Here is a 20,021-nt window from a genome sequence, read left to right on the forward strand (position 1 = left end):
AACCAGGGCCTCATTGCCCCCTCGCCCTCACCCATGAAGCAGGCAGGGGTCGTACCATTCTCCTGCACTTCGCCATGCACATCCCCATCTCCTACTGCCCCACAAAGAGCCCTGAGCAAGGTGTGAAGGAAAGGATCTCCCTTCCTAGAGACCAGGGGTCAAGGCCTGGCGCTTGTGCTTGGTGACACACATCCAGTTTTCCTACACCTCAGTGTCACCTTCACATTGCCTTTGTCTCCTTGTCCTCACTGCCTCCAGGGTTCTGCTCTAACAAGCTCCAAGGGAGGCTGTGTGAGTGCTGGCCCTCAGGGGGACTCTGCAGGAAACTTGCCTCTGACTTGCACTTCTGGAGAGATGTCTTCAATTGCCTCTGAGTGCCTGAGGTTTGTGGGCTCATCAGCAAAGCCCCCAGAGGGGTGATTGCAGTGCCTTGGTCTGGTGCTGTGCTGCTGAGCTGGGCCAGGCTCGTGAGACAGAGAAAACACATTTCAGAAAGTCCCATGAAGCAGAGAGACAGCTGTGCCCAGGAGCAGCTCCTCTGCCCAGCGCAGCAGGGCTGAGGGCTCTGACCACAGCTGGCATGGGGAGAGGAGAGATGGAGAGAGGGCTTGGAGGCATAAGGGAGTGGGAGGACGCTGAGAGCTGCCTGAAGGAGAAATGTGCACAGCCCTTGACAAGGTAAGTGTGAAAGTGAATATTCTGTCCATCTGCACTTCTACTGAAGCTTCTGTGCTCCCAGCTGTCTCAATTTTCTTCTCAGAGAAATCCCTGACCATGTTCATCATGCTAACCATTACAGGGGTAACTACTAGATAACAAAAGAAAACTCTACCTTGCTCAAGCAAGAAAGAAACCTGGAGGAAGGTCCTCTTCAAAAAGAGAGGGTAAGGCTAGGGCATGTTTTAAGACTTGCAATGGCTTTTCCTGAGAGAAATCTGTTATAACGTTTCTCTGCCATCTCATCTTCAGCAGACAACTGTGTCCAGAGTTAGCAAATGCCCAACGTCAGCTCTGTGAGCGAGTTCCTCCTGCTGCCATTCACAGACACACGTGAGCTGCAGCTCCTGCACTTCGCGCTCTTCCTGGGCATCTACCTGGCTGCCCTCCTGGGCAACGGCCTCATCCTCACTGCCATAGCCTGCGACCACCGCCTCCACACCCCCATGTACTTCTTCCTCCTCAACCTCGCCCTCCTCGACCTGGGCTGCATCTCCACCACTCTGCCCAAAGCCATGGCCAATGCCCTCTGGGACACCAGGGCCATCTCCTATCAAGGATGTGCTGCTCAACTCTTCTTTTTTGTCTTCTTGGTTGGAGTAGAGTATTCCCTTCTTACCATCATGGCCTATGACCGCTACGTTGCCATCTGCAAGCCCCTGCACTACGGGAGACTCCTGAGCAGCAGAGCTTGTGCCCAGATGGCAGCAGCTGCCTGGGGCAGTGGCTTTCTCAATGCTGTCCTGCACACAGCCAATACATTTTCCCTGCCCCTCTGCCATGGCAATGCTGTGGACCAGTTCTTCTGTGAAATCCCCCAGATCCTCAGGCTCTCTTGCTTAGATGCCTACCTCAGGGAAGTTGGGGCACTTGTGTTTAGCTTTTCTTTGGGCTTTAGTTGCTTTGTTTTCATCATTTTATCCTATGTGCAGATCTTCAGAGCTGTGCTGAGGATGCCCTCCTCTCAGGGCCGGCACAAAGCCTTTTCCACATGCCTCCCTCACCTGGCTGTGGTTTCCCTGATGGTCAGCACTGCCATGTTTGCCTACCTGAAGCCCCCCTCCATCTCCTCACCATCCCTGGACCTGGTGGTCACACTTCTCTACTCAGTGGTACCTCCAGTAGTGAACCCCCTCATGTACAGCATGAGGAACCAGGAGGTCAAGGATGCAGTCAGGAAAATGTTTCCATACATGCTTCTTAAGCATCGATGACGTGTTCAGAAGATGTATTCTTAATAATATACAAATGTTTTGATTCATATAATATCATGTCATTTTATCATTACTAGTGTTATCATAAGTTTGTCATTAATAGTAATCCTAACAGAAATCAAAGGGTATTTGGGAAAATCACAGAATAACACAGAATTTCTAGGTTGGAAGAGACCTCAAGATCATCGAGTCCAACCTCTGACCTAATGCTAACAGTCCCCACTAAACCATATCCCTAAGCTCTACATCTAAACGTCTTTTAAAGACTTCCAGGGATGGTGACTCCACCACCTCCCTGGGCAGCCTGTTCCAGTGCCTAACAACCCTTTCGGTAAAGAAGTTCTTCCTAACATCTAACCTAAAACTCCCATGGCGCAACTTAAGCCCATTCCCCCTCGTCCTGTCACCAGGCACGTGGGAGAACAGGCCAACCCCCACCTCTCCACAGCCTCCTTTAAGGTATCTGTAAAGAGCAATAAGGTGGCCCCTGAGCCTCCTCTTCTCCAGGCTGAACAAGCCCAGCTCCCTCAGCCGCTCCTTGTAGGACTTGTTCTCCAGACCCCTCACCAGCTTCATTGCCCTGCTCTGGACCCGCTCAAGCACCTCGATGTCCTTCTTGTAGCGAGGGGCCCAAAACTGAACAGAGTAGTCGAGGTGCGGCCTCACCAGAGCCGAGTACAGGGGGACGATCACCTCCCTAGCCCTGCTGGTCACACTGTTTCTGATCCAAGCCAGGATGCCCTTGGCCTTCTTGGCCACCTGAGCACACTGCTGGCTCATCTTCAGCCGACTGTCCACCATCACTCCCAGGTCCTTCTCTGCCTGGCAGCTCTCCAACCACTCATCTCCCAGCCTGTAGGTCTGCTTGGGGTTATTGCACCCCAGGTGCAGGACCCAGCACTTGGCCTTGTTGAACTTCATGCAGTTGACCTCAGCCCATCGGTGCAGCCTATCCAGATCCTCCTGCAGAGCCTTCTTACCCTCGAGCAGATCGACACACGCACCTAACTTGGTGTCATCTGCAAACTTACTGAGGGTGCACTCAATGCCCTTGTGCAGATCATCGATGAAGATATTAAAGAGGACCGGCTGCAGCACCAAGCCCTGGGGAACGCCACTAGTGACTGGCCTCCAACTGGACTTGACTCCATTTACCACGACTCTTTGGGCCCGGCTATCCAGCCAGTTTCTAACCCAACGAAGCGTGCGCCAGTCCAAGTCAAGAGCAGCCAGTTTCTTGAGGAGAATGCTGTGGGAGACGGTGTCAAAAGCCTTGCTGAAGTCAAGGTAGACCACATCCACAGCCTTTCCCTCATCCACCAAGTGCATCATTTTGTCATAGAAGGAGACACACAACAACATTTCTTAAATTATATTTCTCTGTTAGTATTTGAACAATATTTCATTTTGTTTTTAATAATCTCATACTTAGCATTCTGAATGTTACATCTTTTGTAAGGTAAGCTGGGGAAGCAGCCCCAGCATCCAGGAGGGGCTCAGGGCCAAGAGCCCAGCTGCCACAGGTAGGAGCAGTGTATTTGGATTAGACCTTGTGGATCCAGGTGACAGTCCTGTTTTCTCTATAGCAGGGCCGGCACAAAGCCTTTTCTACGTTCCTTTCTCCCTCACCTCACCATGGTGTCTGTCTCCCTTAGGCCTGTCATGGATGCCTACCTGAAGCACCCTCCATCTCCTCCCCATCCCCGGACCTGGTGGTGGCAGTTTTGTACTCAGTGGTGCCTCCAGCAGAGCACGTCCTCATCTGTAGCAGGAGGAGCCAGGAGCTGAAGCATGTCGTGTGGAAATTGCTGAATATATGTGTTTTGGATGCAAGAAATTTCTGATCTGCTTCTGCAGATGACTTGTAATGTCAACAATTTAAAGAATAGCCGGTATTTTTGTTTTGTTTGTGGCTGTGCATGTATCTTTACAGATATTAATTTACCTAATATTGTCAATTAAAATGATATTGTTCTTCACCTTTCCATTTCAGTTTGTACCTTTCAAACATAGCTCATAGGCACTGTGCATGTGAAGCCATGCTCTCTGTGAACATAAAAAAAACTGAAGGAGCCTGCATTGCCTTCTTTGTCTGACATCCTTCCTCTGAGACATGGTCTGGCTCTGCAGGGGCAGTGCCCATGTGCAGGGCTGCAGAGGAAAAGAGTTCCATCCCAGCAGCACGGCCAGGGAGCACCAGCGCTTGGGGCATGCAGAGCTGCTCTCTTGCCACTGCCGCCCTGTCCTGCTGAGCCCTGCTGGTGGGCTCAGGCCCAGCTGCTCCAGGAGCTTGGTGCCAGTGCTGCTGTGGGGCTGTGCTGGGACTGCAGGCAGGGACAGGCAGTGGGCTTTCCTGGGCAGCTCCTTGGCCAAAAAGGGGGTGTTTTGTAGGTGTGGTATTACAAGCTCAGTGGTGCCTCAGAAACACTAAGTCCAGCAGGAAAGGACTGGCTGTTAAATGGCCTGCGAGTTGAGCTCTCTCTGAAGTAGTTGACAGGTCACCCTTGACTCCTGGCTGGGATCTGTGCCTTTAGGCTCACATCTGCCAGTGTCCATGGTAGGGCAGCAGAAGGCACTTGCTGTGCATGTAGTTTCTGAGATCAGCTCTTTCTAAGTACCTGGTAGGCCCCATAGTGGAAGAGCTCTTGGATAGGGGTTGTCATGTCAGAGGTGTCAGCTTTTGCCTGAAGTCATCCTTTAGGACTGCTTTCAGTTTTCTACACAGAGTGGGCCACTGCCTCCAAGACGCTTGGGGCAAACTGAACCATGCATGAGGGTTTGGAAAAAGATAGGCTGGGTGCACAGAAGCCATTCCGTATCCAGAAGTTGGAGGCAGGAAACAAAATTTTGGGGTGGTACGAGAGCTGTAGAACACATTGTGCAGGGTTCACCTACAGCCTTTGTGTTCTTTTCCATCCTGACTTAGGTGCCATGTCAGTCTCAAGAAAGGAGTAGCCAATGGATATGAGGCATGTACTCTGAGATCATGAAAGCCATAAGAAAGCTGCCTCTACGAAGATGGGGCAGCTTCCCCATATCTTTCCGAAGATATGGGGAAGTCAGGAGAAGCCTGGCCAGAAGAGATGTGAGATTTGGGGGAGGGAAAAGGAGCTTGGCCAGCAGAAATTAATGATTTCTGTGATGTTAGAACGTTCAGGCAATGTTGATTCTGTGATAAAACTGGCTTAGAACAGTCATTCCCCTATTTTAACCAGTGACATTAATCTGCAAACCCAAATGCTACTCCATACCCTGACAGAAATACACTATTCCTATGCCTGACCTCAAAGTATCCCTTGAAGCCAAAAACTCAGCCCATAGCCCCTTTCCGTTAACTTTACTCTCTTTCTCACCCTGATTTAATCAGCCTGTGGGCCACAAGAAGGGTGGGAAAGCTCTGATGAGCTCAGCTCTGCCTCAGGATCTCCTGCTCCAGCAGGAGGAATGTGACTGTGGCAGGGACTGTGAGGTCACTTCTGTCTCTGCACTTGATAGGGCAGCAGCAGGAACGTGTCACGGAAAGGGACTGGGAGGTCACTTGTGTCTGGAAGTGGCAGGTCACCCTTGACATAGACCTGGGAGCTGCATTTTTGGGCTGACATCTGGCAGTGGCCCCGCTAGGCCAGCAGAAGGCACCTGCTTGGCATGCTGACTGTTGGCATTCCTTCCTTGCAGCACTGTGCAGGGCTGCAGAGGTGTCATAATGAAGTTCTTCTAGTAGCATCACAGTACCCACCACATCCCACAGACCCCGAGACTAGCCCTGAGCCAGACACTGGGGTGCAGGGTCTCCTCTCCCAGTGGCCATGGTCAGGCCTTGGCCCTTCAGCTTCACTAAAACCAACCAAGATTTTTCTCAGCACAGTGCATTGTCTGTCTGTAATAATGGCCTCCAATTTTCTGCCCTAACAAGGCCCTGGGGAGGCTTTGTTAGTAACAGCCCTCAGTGGGGCCCATTAATACTCCAAGTCACTTCAACTTTTCCTTCTGACTTTAGCTTCTCAAGTGGTTACATCACTCTCCTCTCAGCACCTGAGACGAGTACAGGGGGACAATCACTTCCCTGGACCTGCTGGTCACACTGTTTTTGATACAAGCCAGGATGCCGTTGGCCTTCTTGGCCACCTGAGCACACTGCTGGCTCATATTCAGCTGACTGTCCACCATCACTCCCAGGTCCTTCTCTGCCTGGCAGCTCTCCAACCACTCATCTCCCAGCCTGTAGCTCTGCTTGGGGTTGTTGCGCCCCAGATGAAGAACCCCACACAAAGAACCCCAGAAAACGGAAGAGCAGGGAGCAACCTCTTGGCTGTATTCTTGGCAGCAGCTTTGGGGAGGCATCCAGGCTTCTGGGTTTGCCCTGAGCAAGACCCTTCTGTAACTGTGGTGCTAGCAGGGAGGCAGCTGTGACCCAGGGCTGCACAGTGCCTGCTGCTGCCTGCAGCCACAGGGATGCCACTACAGAGACAACAGGACTGTCACCAAGGCCTGTGAGATCTGACGGCTTATCCGAATAAAAGAGCACAGGAGAACACACTGAAAGCCAAAAGAGAGCAGCAGTGACAAGGCCACGTCCTGCTGCTGGCCATGGCCATGGATCCAGGGAAGCAGCAGCCCCCACCCAAACTCCATGTAGCAGCTGGGCTCTTGGCCCAGAGCCCCTCCTGTGTGCTGGGGCTGCTCCCCCAGCTCCAGAGGGGATGGGAAGAGATTGCAGCAGATAATAATGTAGTTCTGGTGGTGTTTTTTTTGTTGTTGTTGGTTTGTTTTTCATTTTATTTATTATGTTTCTCTACATAACCTGCTTCTTTCAATAATTAGATGATCGGGTCACTATAAATGAAAAAATAGAAATAAGAAAATCAGGTAGCAGGTTAAGGATAACATAATTTAAATCAAAAGAAAAAAAATGTAGAAAATACGTATAGAGAAATATAGTAAGAAAAATTTTCCTCACAGTTCCTGAAATAATCAGGGGACTCACAAACATTATTGATTGCAAAGAAGCATGTATCCAAAGAGTTTCCTTACTGCATCCTTGAACTCCTGGTTCCTCATGCTGTAGATGAGGGGGTTCACTGATGAAGGAACAACTGAGTAGAGAACTGACACAATAAGATCCATGGATGGGGAAGAGATGGAGGGGGGCTTAAGGTAGGCAAACATGCCAGTGCTGATAAAGAGGGAGACCACAGCCAGGTGAGGGAGGCACGTGGAAAAGGCTTTGTGCCGGCCCTGCTCAGAAGGCATCCTCAGCACTGCCCTGAAGATCTGCACATAGGACACCACAATGAAAACAAAACAACCAAGGACTAAAGAAACACTAAACACAAGTGCCCCAACTTCCCTGAGGTAGGCATCTGAGCAGGAGAGCTTGAGGATGTGGGGGATTTCACAGAAGAACTGGTCCACAGCATTGCCTTGGCAGAGGGGCAGAGAAAATGTGTTGGCCGTGTGCAGGACAGCATTGAGAAAGCCACTGCCCCAGGCAGCTGCTGCCATCTGGGCACAAGCTCTGCTGCCCAGGAGGCTCCCGTAGTGCAGGGGCTTGCAGATGGCTACGTAGCGGTCATAGGCCATGATGGTGAGAAGGGAAAACTCTGCTCCAGCCAAGAAAGCAAAGAGAAAGAGTTGGGCAGTACATCCTAGATAGGAGATGGCCCTGGTGTCCCAGAGGGCATTGGCCATGGCTTTGGGCACAGTGGTGGAGATGCAGCCCAGGTCGAGGAGGGCGAGGTTGAGGAGGAAGAAGTACATGGGGGTGTGGAGGTGGTGGTGGCAGGCTACGGTGCTGAGGATGAGGCCATTGCCCAGGAGGGCAGCCAGGTAGATGCCCAGGAAGAGCACAAATTGCAGGAGCTGCAGCTCACGCTTATTTGAGAATGACATCAGGAGGAACTCACTCACAGAGCTGCTGTTGGGCATTTGCTGACTTTGGACATAGAACCTGCAAAATGAAAGAAAATATACATGTATAGACTGTTATGAGTAAAGTCTCTGACCAAAATTCCCAGTGAAAGACTTACCTTCCCCGTTTCCAAGAGGACCTTTGTCTATCTCCTTGTCTGAAGCCCTGCTTCATGCTTGCTGAGTGTCCTGTACACAGCAGCCACCTCTGCCCTTCAGCCCCCCGTGGGACACCTCTGCTCCACTGCAATGGTTAATGTCGCTGTGGAGGCACATCTTAACCAGAGGTCACATCCAGGAGGGCTGTTCTGTCCATCCCCTTGTTCCCAGCTGCTGGCAGCTTGCAGCACTCATCTGGGGGATGGATGCACACAGAGGTTGTGCTGAAAAACCACATCCCCTGCCTGCACATCCTAAAGAACAGCTCAGAAAAGCCCTGGTGCAGTCTGTAAGCAGAGAGAGTAGAAGGGATATTCTGAGGTTCATCACTAACCTGTTTTTGTCTCAATTCAATGGAATAGGAAACTCAGTCACCCATGCAATTCCAACTACCCCATTAACATAGAGCCTGCCCCACAATCAGAGCAGGAAGAGGCAGGCAGAGAGTGCAGAAAGTGCCTTCTCTTTGCAGGCAGCCCCTGCACTGCTCTTCCTTTGCCCAAGCACCTGGGCTCCCTGGGCAGGATGAGTGCAGGGATCGTGCTCAGCACCACAACCCTGGGCAGCCCTTCATGCACCCCCGGCTTCTCATTCCTCCATGACCAAAAGCTACAATGCCCTCCAGCCAGAGACTTACCGGGTTCAGGGCTGGGAAGTGTTCTCCCCCAGTGAACTCTGTGCATCCTGCCACTTCTGCCTGCCTTTAAGCACTCTGTCTCTGCAGGCAGTGCCCCCAGCCCTGCTGCGCTGTGCAGAGGAGCTGCTCCTGGGCACAGCTGTCTCTCAGCACCAGGGCCCTCTTGCCACGAGCTCTCTCTGTCCCACGAGCCTGGCCCAACTCAGCAGCACAGCACCAGCCCAAGGCACTGCAATCACCCCTCTGGGGGCTTTGCTGATGAGCCCACAAACCTAGGGCACTCAGAGACAATTGAAGACATCTCTCCAGAAGGCCAAGTCAGAGGCAAGTTTCCTGCAGTTTCCCCCTGAGGGCCAGCACTGACACAGCCTCCCTTGGAGCTCGTCAGAGCAGAACCCTGGAGGCAGTGAGGACAAGGAGACAAAGGCAATGTGAAGGTGACACTGATGTGGAGGAAAACTGGATGTGTTTCACCAAGCACAAGGCGCAGGCCTGGACCCCTGTCCCCTGGGAAGGGAGATCCTTAGCAGTCACACCTGGCTCAGGGCTCTTCATGGGGCAGTAGGAGATGGGGATGTGCATGGCCAATTGCAGGAGAATGGTACGACCCCTGCCTGGTTCATGGGTAGGAGCGAGGAGGCAATGAGGCCCTGGTGCTTTAACAATCAGCTGTGTCCTCATAGGGCTCAGTGACAGAGATAACAGCCATAGCCATGGACACAAAGACTGGGGTCCTGTTGGGACTTTTCAGCCTTGATACTCTCCATACCAGGCTGTCCTAGGGACTCCTAGACCTGTATGTCATTTCCTGCTGGCTGCAGGCCCTCTTCTGTGTAGTGTTACCCCGGATCTGAGCTGTGTCTGATAACTAGGATTCTGTTGGTGGCCATACCAACAGCTGCTTAAGGCAGCTCCGTAGGAAGCTGGCCTAGCTCCTGGTGAGCAAGTAACACTGCTCGTATGGCATCCCTTATGGTGTCCCAGCCCTCCACCTCCTGGGCACTGCTCACTCAGCAGTGTCCCAGTCTGCCCTGATGTGTGGGGTTCCTCTTCCTCTGGTTCAGGACTGGGTTCTTCTCCTTGTAAATGTCAAGAGGTTTCTGTAGGCAAAATCCTGCAGTTTCTCAAGGTTGCCCCACACTGATGCTCCATTCTGTCAGCTCTTCATGTCTGAAGGCAGACAGTTCAAACTTTGTGTGTGATTGTGCTCTCTCTGAGAAGACAGCATCATCAGGACTTGCAGGAAAGTTTGGATAATTCAGGAGTAACCAGTTAATTGCAATTGCAGCACAGTCACAGAAGAGTAGGGAATGGAAGGCTGTCAGGTTCCACCTTTTCTGTGCTTTCTTCTCATGCATGCTGTCAGTTTGTCTGGAGCTGTGTCCTGAATGTTAAGGGGCTGCGCAGGTCAAAATTAGAAGGGCCAAAGCCCAGCTGGAGCTCAATCAGTCTGTGACTCTCAAAGACAATGAAAAACTCTATAAATATACTATAAATAAAGAAGGATTAAGGAGAACCATCATCCTTTATTAGATATGCAGGAAATCTGTTGACGATCATGAGATAAGGTAAAGGCTGAGGTACTTAATGCCTTCTTTGAATCTGACAATAGCAGTGAGACCAGTTGTTCCCCTGGACATTTCTTCCTCCTCATGGCCAGTGCCAACATTCCAGGGCACATTTTGTGGCAAGTTTTTCTCTCCTGCTCTTTCCTACTATGAAAGGAAGCTCCATCAGGGTGGAAACCCCTCCTGAAGTAGGCAGCCCAACCCAGCAGGCTCCTTGCGGCCTCTCAGCCAACCAGACACAAGTCACCTCAGCAGCAGCTTCCAAGCCAGGGGCCTGCTGCTGGCCTTGCAGCTTCTTGTGGAGACACAGCCAAGCCTTGTGCCTTCTGCTGCCCACTCATGGACTCAAGCAGAAGGGACAGGACAACCCATGTTGGGGCCTTCTTTCTGCCTGGGTCCTCCTGGGTCTGGAGGCAGAGGGGATCCCCCAGTCAGCATGCCGAACAGGTGCCTTCTGCTGGCCTAGCAGGGCCACTGCCAGATGTCAGCCCAAAAGTGCAGCTCCCAGGGAGAAGTCAAGGCTGACCTGCCACCTCCAGACACAAGTGACCTCACAGTCCTTCTGTGTGACACGTTCCTGCTGCTGCCCTATCAAGTGCAGAGACAGAATTGACCTCACAGTCCCTGCCACAGTCACATTCCTCATGCTGGGGGAGGAGATGCTGTGGAAGAGCTGAGCTCCTCAGAACATTCCCACCCATCTCCTCCTTGTGGCCCACAAGCTGGTCAGATCCATGGCCCCTCACATTCATTTGGAGTTAGGGTTTGGTTTAGGTCTCTTAAGCAGATTTCTAGTGTTAAATACACCATTTTAATGCTAGTATTAAGGGCAGAGATCAGAGTGATTAAGAGAGTAAGAGCTAGGGGAAGCAGCTATGGGTTGAGTTTTGTCTTCTAGGGATACGTTGAGGTCAGTCATTAGAGTAGTGGATTCCTGTCAGGGTGCTGAGTAGCATTTAGGTTTAGGAAATAAGATTACAAATTGAAGCTGGGGAATAGCTTTGTATGACTATTTAAAGTCACAGTTACAGCAGCATCAGCATAACCTGAACCCTCTTACTTCTACAAAATGCTTAATTTCAGCTGGCCAAGCCCCTATTCCCTCCTCTCTATCTCACATTTCTCCTGGCCAGGCTTCTCCTGATTTCCACATATCAGTTATCTTTTTAGGGGTATTTTTATGATGCCTTTCATGATCTTAGACTATCTGTCAGTGCTTTGTTGGCTACTCTATTCCTGAGAAAAGCGTCACTTAAGACACGATGGAAAAGGACATACAAGTCCATCAGAGCACCCTGCACAATGTGCCCAGCAGCTCTGCAGTGCCACAAAAGTGCGATTCCTGCCTACAAGTTTTCTTTCCAGAATGGCTCCTATGGCTCCAGGGTAACTTTTCCCAGGCACTCACTTCCCCAGGCCATACCACTCTTGTCCGCAGGCCCCACGTGTCTCTCCAACCCTCCCCTCTTCCCCTGCACTAGTGGCACCTCACTGCAGCAGGTTGGTGCATGTCCAGGCTCAGGGGTGTTTCCTGAGGGCCTGCCCCACGTGGGGAGTGGTGGGGAGGAAGAGAGCAAGGTCATCTCTTGGGGCATGGCTGAGCACAGCCCAGCCATCCTGCACCGCAGGCAGGCCCCTGCTCCCAGGCTGAGGCACACATGCAAGGTGGACACTTCTCCATCAGCCCAGTTTCACGCAGGGCCCTTCAGCCCTGCCCCAGTCCCAGGACTGACCTCGTCCTCCTACTCCATGCACAGACAGCTGCTAAAGCTCTGAGTGTCTCTGTTTCTCACAGCTTTCACCCAAGTCCCAAGTGGGGAGGGCCAAGTCTCCTGGCCCTCCCCACTGCCCAGGACTGTCTCTCTTTGACCCTTCAGAAGGGCCTTTGGGCTTCCTCAATTGTCCTGGTGCTTATTAGCACCTCCTTGGCTCCTTCCAGAGCTCAGAGGGAGCCTTCTAGTCCAGCACAGGGCCCTGCATTGGCTGTGGCTGGGATGGAGTTACTCTGTGCAGATCATCTCCTGTGGTTCTGTGTTTTTGATGTGTCTAGAGCAGTGTTGGTCACCCATGGCTCTGGTCCCTGTTCCTGAGCATTGCTTGCACAAAATCAAGGCCTTCTCTGCTTCTCACTCTGCCTGACCAGCAAGGTGGTTGAGGGTGGGCAAAAGTCTAGGAAGGGAACCCGCTGTGACAGCTGACCCAGCCTGACCAAATGGATGTTCCATGGCACATAACATAGTGCTCAGCAATACATATTGGGATCATCTTTCCAAGGCAAGGTGGCATTCTCTCAGAGACTGCGTGCACAATGGTCTGCTAGTGGGAACTGATGAGTTACAAAATGTTCATTATGTTTGGCTTTTGATTTTTATTTCTTTCTTTTTTCTTTTCCTTTCCTATGCTTATGTGTCTTTCAAATTGTGAGTTTCATTACTTATACTGTTCCCTCCCCTCTGCCCTCTAGAGGAGGAGGAAGCAGGCAGCTCGTACATGTGTAGTGTCTGGTTGGGGTAAGCAAGGAGGAGGCTGGCTATAGTGCCAGGAAATGGAGGTCCGTGAAGCTGCAGGAGCCCTGCTCTCTTGCCTGGCAGATCCCCAGCACACAGTGCCTGTGCCCCGCAGGGCCAGCCCCGCTCCCCCGGCCAGCACAAGAGGCCTGGCCCAGCCACAGTGCAGCCTGCCTCGAGCAGGGACCTGCACAAAGAGCTTTCCCTTTGCCCTTTCCCCATCAGTGCAGGCCCAGCAATGCTGCCCTATTCTTCCCCAGGGCCATCCCTGCTCCCAGAGAAGGCCCAGGGTAATGTGTCCATGCTGGCCTGGACGGCCATTGCTGCTTCCCTCCCCATGCTCCCTGCAGGGCCCCAAGCTGGCGGTTCTGCTGTGAGAGCCAGGGGCTGTGGTGACCCGGGACCCCGCGGGTCTTCTCCCTGCCTGTGCTGCTCAGGGTGGGTAGTAGACTCAACTCCCTGGGGATCTCTGCTACTGAGCCCCTTTCCATGTGCCCTGATGGCTCAGCAGCACAGGGCAGTGCTGGGCAGGGCCATGGGGTGTCTCTGAGGGCACAAAGGGCAGGCGAGTGCTGCACCAGACCTGGTCCATGAGGCCTCAAGAAGGTTATCCTCAATTACTCTACACTCTTAGGGGCCTTTGTCTGCTGGCTCTTCAGTACCACTCCTGCCATGGCAGAGCTGTCCTTACCCCATGGACTCCTCAGATTCCCCTTTTTCTTTACCAAACTCTTCTTTGGATGGCCATTAATATTATGAGGTTATAATCCCTACCAACTGAACGTTACATGTTCTCCCTGCAGATCCCCTGACATCTCCTGGCAGCTCCAGATTCCTCTCCAGGCTGACAGTGGCCATGAGCCCCACTGCAGGGGGGCAGTGCCATGCAGATGAGTCCAGTTGTTGTCAGGTGCTGCCATAAAGCTCTTGGTCAAGCCTTTGGTCCCTCACAGACTGTCCTTGGAATTTAAGTCTATATTCTTCATTCCCGGAAGCCCCAACTAAAACCCCACTTGTTACTGTGGTGCTAGCAGGGAGGCAGGGCTGCACAGTGACCCAGGGCTGCACAGTGCCTGCTGCTGCCTGCAGTCACATGTATGGCACTGCAGAGACAACAGGACTGTCACCAAGGTAAATGATATATCAGGGCTTACCCAGAAAAAAAGAAGCACAATGTGGAAGCCAAAAGAGAGCAGCAGTGACAAGGCCACGTCCTGCTGCTGGCTATGGCTATGGCTCCAGGGAAGCAGCAGCCCCGACACGAAGGCAGCAGAGAGGCAGAGCCCAGCGGGCAGGGAGGGGCAGCCCCGAGGGCCACCGGGGCTGTTCTTCCATGTGGCAGCTGGGCTCTTGGCCCCGAGCCCCTCCTGCATGCTGGGGCTGCTCTCCCAGCTCCAGAGGGGATTGGAAGAGATGGCAGCTCAGACCAGTGAATTTATGCTGTCTGCTTTATTGTCTATACCTAGAGAGGATACCTAGTTCAATAGGTTGATTAGAAGATGTACTCAAAGTAAAAAATTACTAAATAAATTAAACCAATATCAGAAGTTATGAAAATAATAATAATAATAATAATAATAATAATAATAATAATAATAATAATAATAATAATAATAATAATAATAATAATAATAAAAAAGATATGAAAATCTGTCATGTTCGTTTCTCAAATACAATAGTAGTCCTGACAGGATTATTATTAATGTTTACAATATGATAATAATACTAAGGATAAAAATAATATGATAAAAATCACAATAATATTAACAATATTGATGTTTAATAAGCACATACAAAAACAGTTTCCTCACTGCCTGTTTGAGCTCCTGGTTCCTCATGCTGTAAATGAGGGGGTTCACTGCTGGAGGTACCACTGAGTACAGAAGTGACACCAGCAGATCCAGGGATGGGGAAGAGATTGATTTAGGATTCAGGTAGGCAAAAATGCCAGTGCTGAGAAAAAGCGAGACCACAGCCAGGTGAGGGAGGCACGTGGAGAAGGCTTTGTGCCGGCCCTGTTCAAAGTGCATCCTCAGCACTGCCCTGAAGATCTGAACATAGGACAGCACAATGAATGCAAAACAACCAAATGCTAAACATGCACTAACGACTAGAAGACCAGCTTCCCTGAGATAAGCATCTCAGCAGGAGAGCTTGAGGATGTGGGGGATTTCACAGAAGAACTGGTCCACAGCATTGCCTTGGCAGAGGGGCAGGGAAAATGTGTTGGCCGTGTGCAGGACACCATGGAAAAAGCCACTGCCCCAGGCAGCTGCTGCCATCTGGGCACAAGCTCTGCTGCCCACGAGGCTCCCGTAGTGCAGGGGCTTGCAGATGGCAACATAGCGGTCGTAGGCCATGACAGTGAGAAGGGAATACTCTGCTCCAATGAAGAAGGCTATAAAGAAGACCTGAGCAGCACAGCCTTGATAAGAGATGGCCCTGGTGTCCCAGAGAGAATTGGCCATGGCTTTGGGCAGAGTGGTGGAGATGCAGCCCAGGTCGAGGAGGGCGAGGTTGAGGAGGAAGAAGTACATGGGGGTGTGGAGGTGGTGGTCGCAGGCTACGGCGCTGAGGATGAGGCCGTTGCCCAGGAGGGCAGCCAGGTAGATGGCCAGGAAGAGCGCAAAGTGCAGGAGCTGCAGCTCGCGCGTGCCTGCAAATGCCAGCAGCAGGAACTCGCTCACAGAGCTGATGTTGGGCATTTTCTGACATTCTCTGTTGGAGAGAAAAAGGTAGAACAAAGTTAGAACTGATTTGGATGAGGAAAACTTATTACAAGTCATAGAGAACCCCCAAACAGAGCCTCTCTCTTTGCAGCAGAACCTTTCTGCAGCTTTCCTGCTTGAGCTGTGGCTGGTGCTGGCTGAGAGTGGCACTGGGCGCAGGGGCCACTATGGGCTGCAGAGGAGTCCTACCTGCAGCAGGAGGGAATCAGGAACATGGGGGAAACTCGAGTTCAGTCCACTTGTCAAGTCAATGAGTTTGCAGAATTTTCTTGCAAACAACTCACCTGAATGCAGAGCAGAGCTGCAGTGTTTTACTTGCTTTAATGTTATTCGGTTGCCCCTGTAACGCTTAGGTGAATTATTGGATGGTTGAATGCTGTGACTTTATATGTGTGCTCCTGGTGAAATCCTGCGGATGCCAGGAGGCAAAAGGACTGTCCCTTGGTGAAGACTGAGCAGAGCAGATCTGCCTAGCAGTGAGCTTGGGCACGAGAAGAAACTGGAGACAGCTGAGAGCAGAGAAGCCCGACTCTAAAGGCAGATGGACAGAATCCTCACCTTATCTCCAGGTGTGTGATCAGGATCTCAGCTCTTGCCTCCTAGATAGGAGTGCAGAAGCCTCAAACCTGCTGCCCACAGACAGCCATCCAGCAGCACGGACATGTCCTTAGCAAGGAGGTGTCTTCTCCTTGGGGCACCTGGATAACACAAGGAAGCCACGAGAGAGCTGCATCCTGCCGGAGGGAAGCCTGCAGCCCAGGAGGATGCCCCACAGACAGAGTTGGATATCTGAAAGCTTGCGTGTGCCAATATCCTAGCTGCACTCCTGCAGTGTTCTAGCCACCCCTGTCTTATCTGACCAGGGGCAGCTGGGTTATAACACTCCAAGGGGCTTCTGCCAGACTTCCTCACCTCGCACTGCAACCCAGCAGGACTCTCAAAGCCTACTGCATTGCCCACAGCCCTCCCAGAAACAAGACCCAGCAGGAGACCCTCCCAGGACCTGCAGCTGCATGGCCCTGCAGCCAGACCCTTACCTTGTCAAGGGCTGTGCATGTTTCTCCTGCAGGCAGCTCTCAGCATCCTCCCACTGCCAACTGGCTTCAGTCCCTCTCTTCTTTTCTTCTCTCTGTGTCTGTGCCTCTGTTTCTCTTTCCTGCTGCGTTATGCAGAGGAGTTGCTCCTGGGAACAGCTGTCTCTCTGCTTCATGGGACTTTTTAAAATGTGTTTTCTCATGTCCCAGGAGCCCAGCCCAGCTCAGCAGCAGAGGCCTAGCCCAAGGTATTATAATCACCACTCTGGTGGCTTTGCTGATGAGCCCACGAGAAGCCAATTAGGATCTGGTGCTTTAATGATTATCTGTCTCCTCAAAAGCATTAGTGGAAGAGACAATAGCCATAGCCATGGACCCAAATATCTCATAAGTCAGCTTTGTAGGAAGCTTGCCTGGTTCCTGGTGATAAGGCACAACTGCTCGTATGGCGTCCTTGTGGTGGAAACCACTCCTGAAGTAGGCATCCCAGCCCAGCAGAATCCTTGCGGCCTCTCAACCAACCAGACACAAGTCACCTCAGCAGCAGCTTCCAAGCCAGGGGCCTGCTGCTGGCCTTGCAGCTTCTTGGCTAGACACAGCCAAGCCTTGTGCCTGCTGCTGCCCAGTCATGGACTCAAGCAGAAGGGACAGGACAACCCATGTTGGGGCTTTCTTTCTGTCTGGGTCCTCCTGGGTGTGTAGGCAGAAGGGATCCCACAGTCAGCATGCCAAGCAGGTGCCTTGTCTTCTCAAAAGTCAAGGGTTTCATACCACTTACATGCAGAGGTGACCTCACAGTCCCATTCCGTGACACGTTCCTGCTGCTGCCCTATCAAGTGCAAAGACAGAAGTGACCTCACAGTCCCTGCCACAGTCACATTCCTGCTGGGGCCTGAAATCCTGAGGTAGAGCTGACCTCTCTCTTGTCTCGTAGGGACTAGATTTTACCTTTCTGGGTTAGAGATTAAGCAAAGTTTTTGTTGAAAGATATGGTGTTCTGTTAGTGCTGTCACGTTTCTGGTTATGGTATGGGCAAGCATTATGGTTAAGGATTTTGTTTATGTCTGGCAAGAAGTCTAGGGATAAATAGAGCATTTTAATGTTAGTGATAAGGGCAGGGATTAGGGTGAGCAAGAGAGTAAGGGAAGGAAAGGGGGCTATGGTCTGAGTTTTTCTTCAGGTGGTATTTTGAGTTCTGCTTTCCAATAGTGGATTCCTGTCAGGAAGCTGCACTAATGTTTAGGTTTAAGGATTATTGTTATTTTTGAAAATAGTTTACAGGCCCTACAAGAATGTCTGAAGTCAGTGTTAGAGCAGCATCAACATTGCATGAACCATCTTACCTCTACAAAGGTAAGGTTCCAAGCTCCTCTTCACTTCTTCTTCCTGTACCCCTATCTGACATCTCTCCTGGCCAGGCTACTCTTGACCTCTCCATAGCAGTCATCTAACTGGGATCAGCTTTCTGATGGTTGTCATTATATCAGAGCACCTGTCTCACCTCCGTTAGCTACTCTATTCCGTAGTATTAGAATACTCTATACTTTGTTGCCTATTCTATTCTGTTCCTCACAAAGCCTCCCATGGGAATTGTTAGGGCAGATAATTGGAAGCCATGATTTCAGATTGGCAAAGGCAGTGTACTGAGAAAATCTCAGTTTATTTTGTTGAAGCAGAAGGGCCAAGGCCTGACCCCAGCCACTGGGAGGGGAGATTCTATAACCCCAGCACCCCTATGTCTCACTCGGGGCTCTTCTTGGGGTTTGTGGGGTAGGGGGAGATGCCCACAATACCATATGTGAAGGGCAATGGTATGACACCTTCCAGCATTTGCACAGGGTTGAAAGGAGAATTCATGGTCCCAATGCCATGAGTATAACACGTCTCCTCCTAAGCCATGGCCAAGGGGACAAAGATGTGAGTGCTGCTGCAGCCTTCCATTCTTGTCAGAGCCTTCTGCCTTCTCCTCTGCATGCTTTCTTGTGCTGTCCCACACTTCCCTGAAGGCTGCAGACAACCACTTCTCTTCCCCACCTTGCTCTCACTCTGCTGTTCCCATGATTTCACTGCTGCCTCTCCACTCTCACCAGCTGTTCCTTCAAACACAAGGGCATGGGCTGATCCAAACTCCCCCTGGGTGATCTCTGGACCCACAGCACCAGTTCCAGTGCCTCACCTTTAAGTCAAGAATTTCATCTGACTATCTACTCTAAATGTACCCTCTTTAAGTTTAAAACCACTCCCCTTGTCCTACCATAGAATCAGAAATCATAGAAACACAACGTTGGAAAGGACCTACAGGATCATTTAGTCCAACTATCACTAATTCTACACGCTAAGTTACAAAGTCATATCTCCTAGCACCTTGTCCTGGTGCTTCTTGAACACTGCGAGGGTTGGTGACTCCAGCACCTCCTTGGGCAGACCATTCCGGTGCCTGACTATTCTGTGAGAGAAAAAGGTTTTTGTGATATCTAATCTAAATCTCCCTAGGCACAGCTTGTAGCCTTTTCCTCAAGTCCTATCATTAGTTATCTGAGAGAAGAGGCTGACCCGTCTTATATGTGGAAGAAGCTTTTTCCTCTGAGGCCTCACCATCCTCAGAGGAAAAAGCTTCTTCCATGTATCCAATTTAAACCTACCCTCTTTTAGTTTAATATCATTTCTCCTTGTCCCATCACTACACTCCCAGACAATGTCTGTCTCCCCAGCTTTCCTGTAGGTCCTCTCTAAGTACTGGAAGATTGCTCTAAGGTTTCTCTGGTGCTGAGTAGTACCAGTTTTCAGAAATGTGTTGTATAGCACATTACTTGCTGCCTGTGTTCCCATTGTGCTCTTTGTCATTTCTGGGTCTGGTTTAAAGATATTTTGCTATGTTGTGTAGCACTGGCTTATGAGTCTATAAAATTACTGGTCATGTGACAAATCCATTCTTTGTACTGAGCACTGCCATTACCTCCATACCTCAGGAACCATCACTCAGAAACTTAAGAATTATACTCTTGACTTTTTTGCTTTAAGGAGCCAATCTAGGGGGAGAAACAGGAGCGACACTTCTCCACTTCTTCACTCTCTCCTTTACCTTCCCCTTCTCCTCCAGGCTAATTACACTACCTCTACAAAGCTTAGAACATCACTGGCATGGTCCTATTGTGATGTCTCCTGAATGTGGTTCAACTTTTGTTTAAGGATAAACAACTCTTGAAGAATGCCCTCCAGAGACTTGCCCCAAGGCCGGAGAGTGAGGAGTGGCAGGGAGCATGGGAGGATCTGGGCAGGCACCTAGAGCAGTGGGCACCTCCAGTGCTTTGGAACTTACTCCCTGAGCACTTGCAGAATCCTTAAAAACTGCAGAAGTGCTTGAAATGGAGGGGTTATCACCTTGGCAATTCCAAAGGGAATTCCAAAGGGAGCCTCAGTCAGTGTCACTCCAACCCCTGTGATGGGCCCTGAAGCTACTCCAACACCTCTGACATGTCCTGCAGCCACTCCAGGCCCTGTGACAGACCCCAGGTCTAGTCTGGGGCCTAGACCAGACGCAACAGGTCT

General features: G+C 51.0%; 2 protein-coding genes and 1 pseudogene across 2 annotated transcripts; 1 reads left to right on the forward strand and 2 right to left on the reverse strand.

Annotated features, from left to right (window-relative positions):
* The first annotated feature begins 995 nt into the window (after positions 1 to 995).
* LOC137847298 (olfactory receptor 14C36-like) lies at positions 996 to 1,931 on the forward strand. The gene has a single exon (XM_068665588.1). The coding sequence runs from the start codon at positions 996 to 998 to the stop codon at positions 1,929 to 1,931; it is 936 nt and encodes a 311-aa protein (XP_068521689.1).
* Positions 1,932 to 6,920: 4,989 nt separating this feature from the next.
* On the reverse strand, positions 6,921 to 7,856 carry LOC137846868 (olfactory receptor 14A16-like). The gene has a single exon (XM_068664975.1). It carries the CDS (start codon positions 7,854 to 7,856, stop codon positions 6,921 to 6,923), a length of 936 nt encoding a protein of 311 aa, XP_068521076.1.
* Positions 7,857 to 14,472: 6,616 nt separating this feature from the next.
* Positions 14,473 to 15,414, reverse strand: LOC137846869 (olfactory receptor 14I1-like; annotated as a pseudogene).
* Between the last annotated feature and the right edge of the window lie 4,607 nt (positions 15,415 to 20,021).

Source organism: Anas acuta, chromosome W (genome assembly GCF_963932015.1).
Source record: "Anas acuta chromosome W, bAnaAcu1.1, whole genome shotgun sequence".
Classification (NCBI taxonomy): Eukaryota; Metazoa; Chordata; class Aves; order Anseriformes; family Anatidae; genus Anas; species Anas acuta.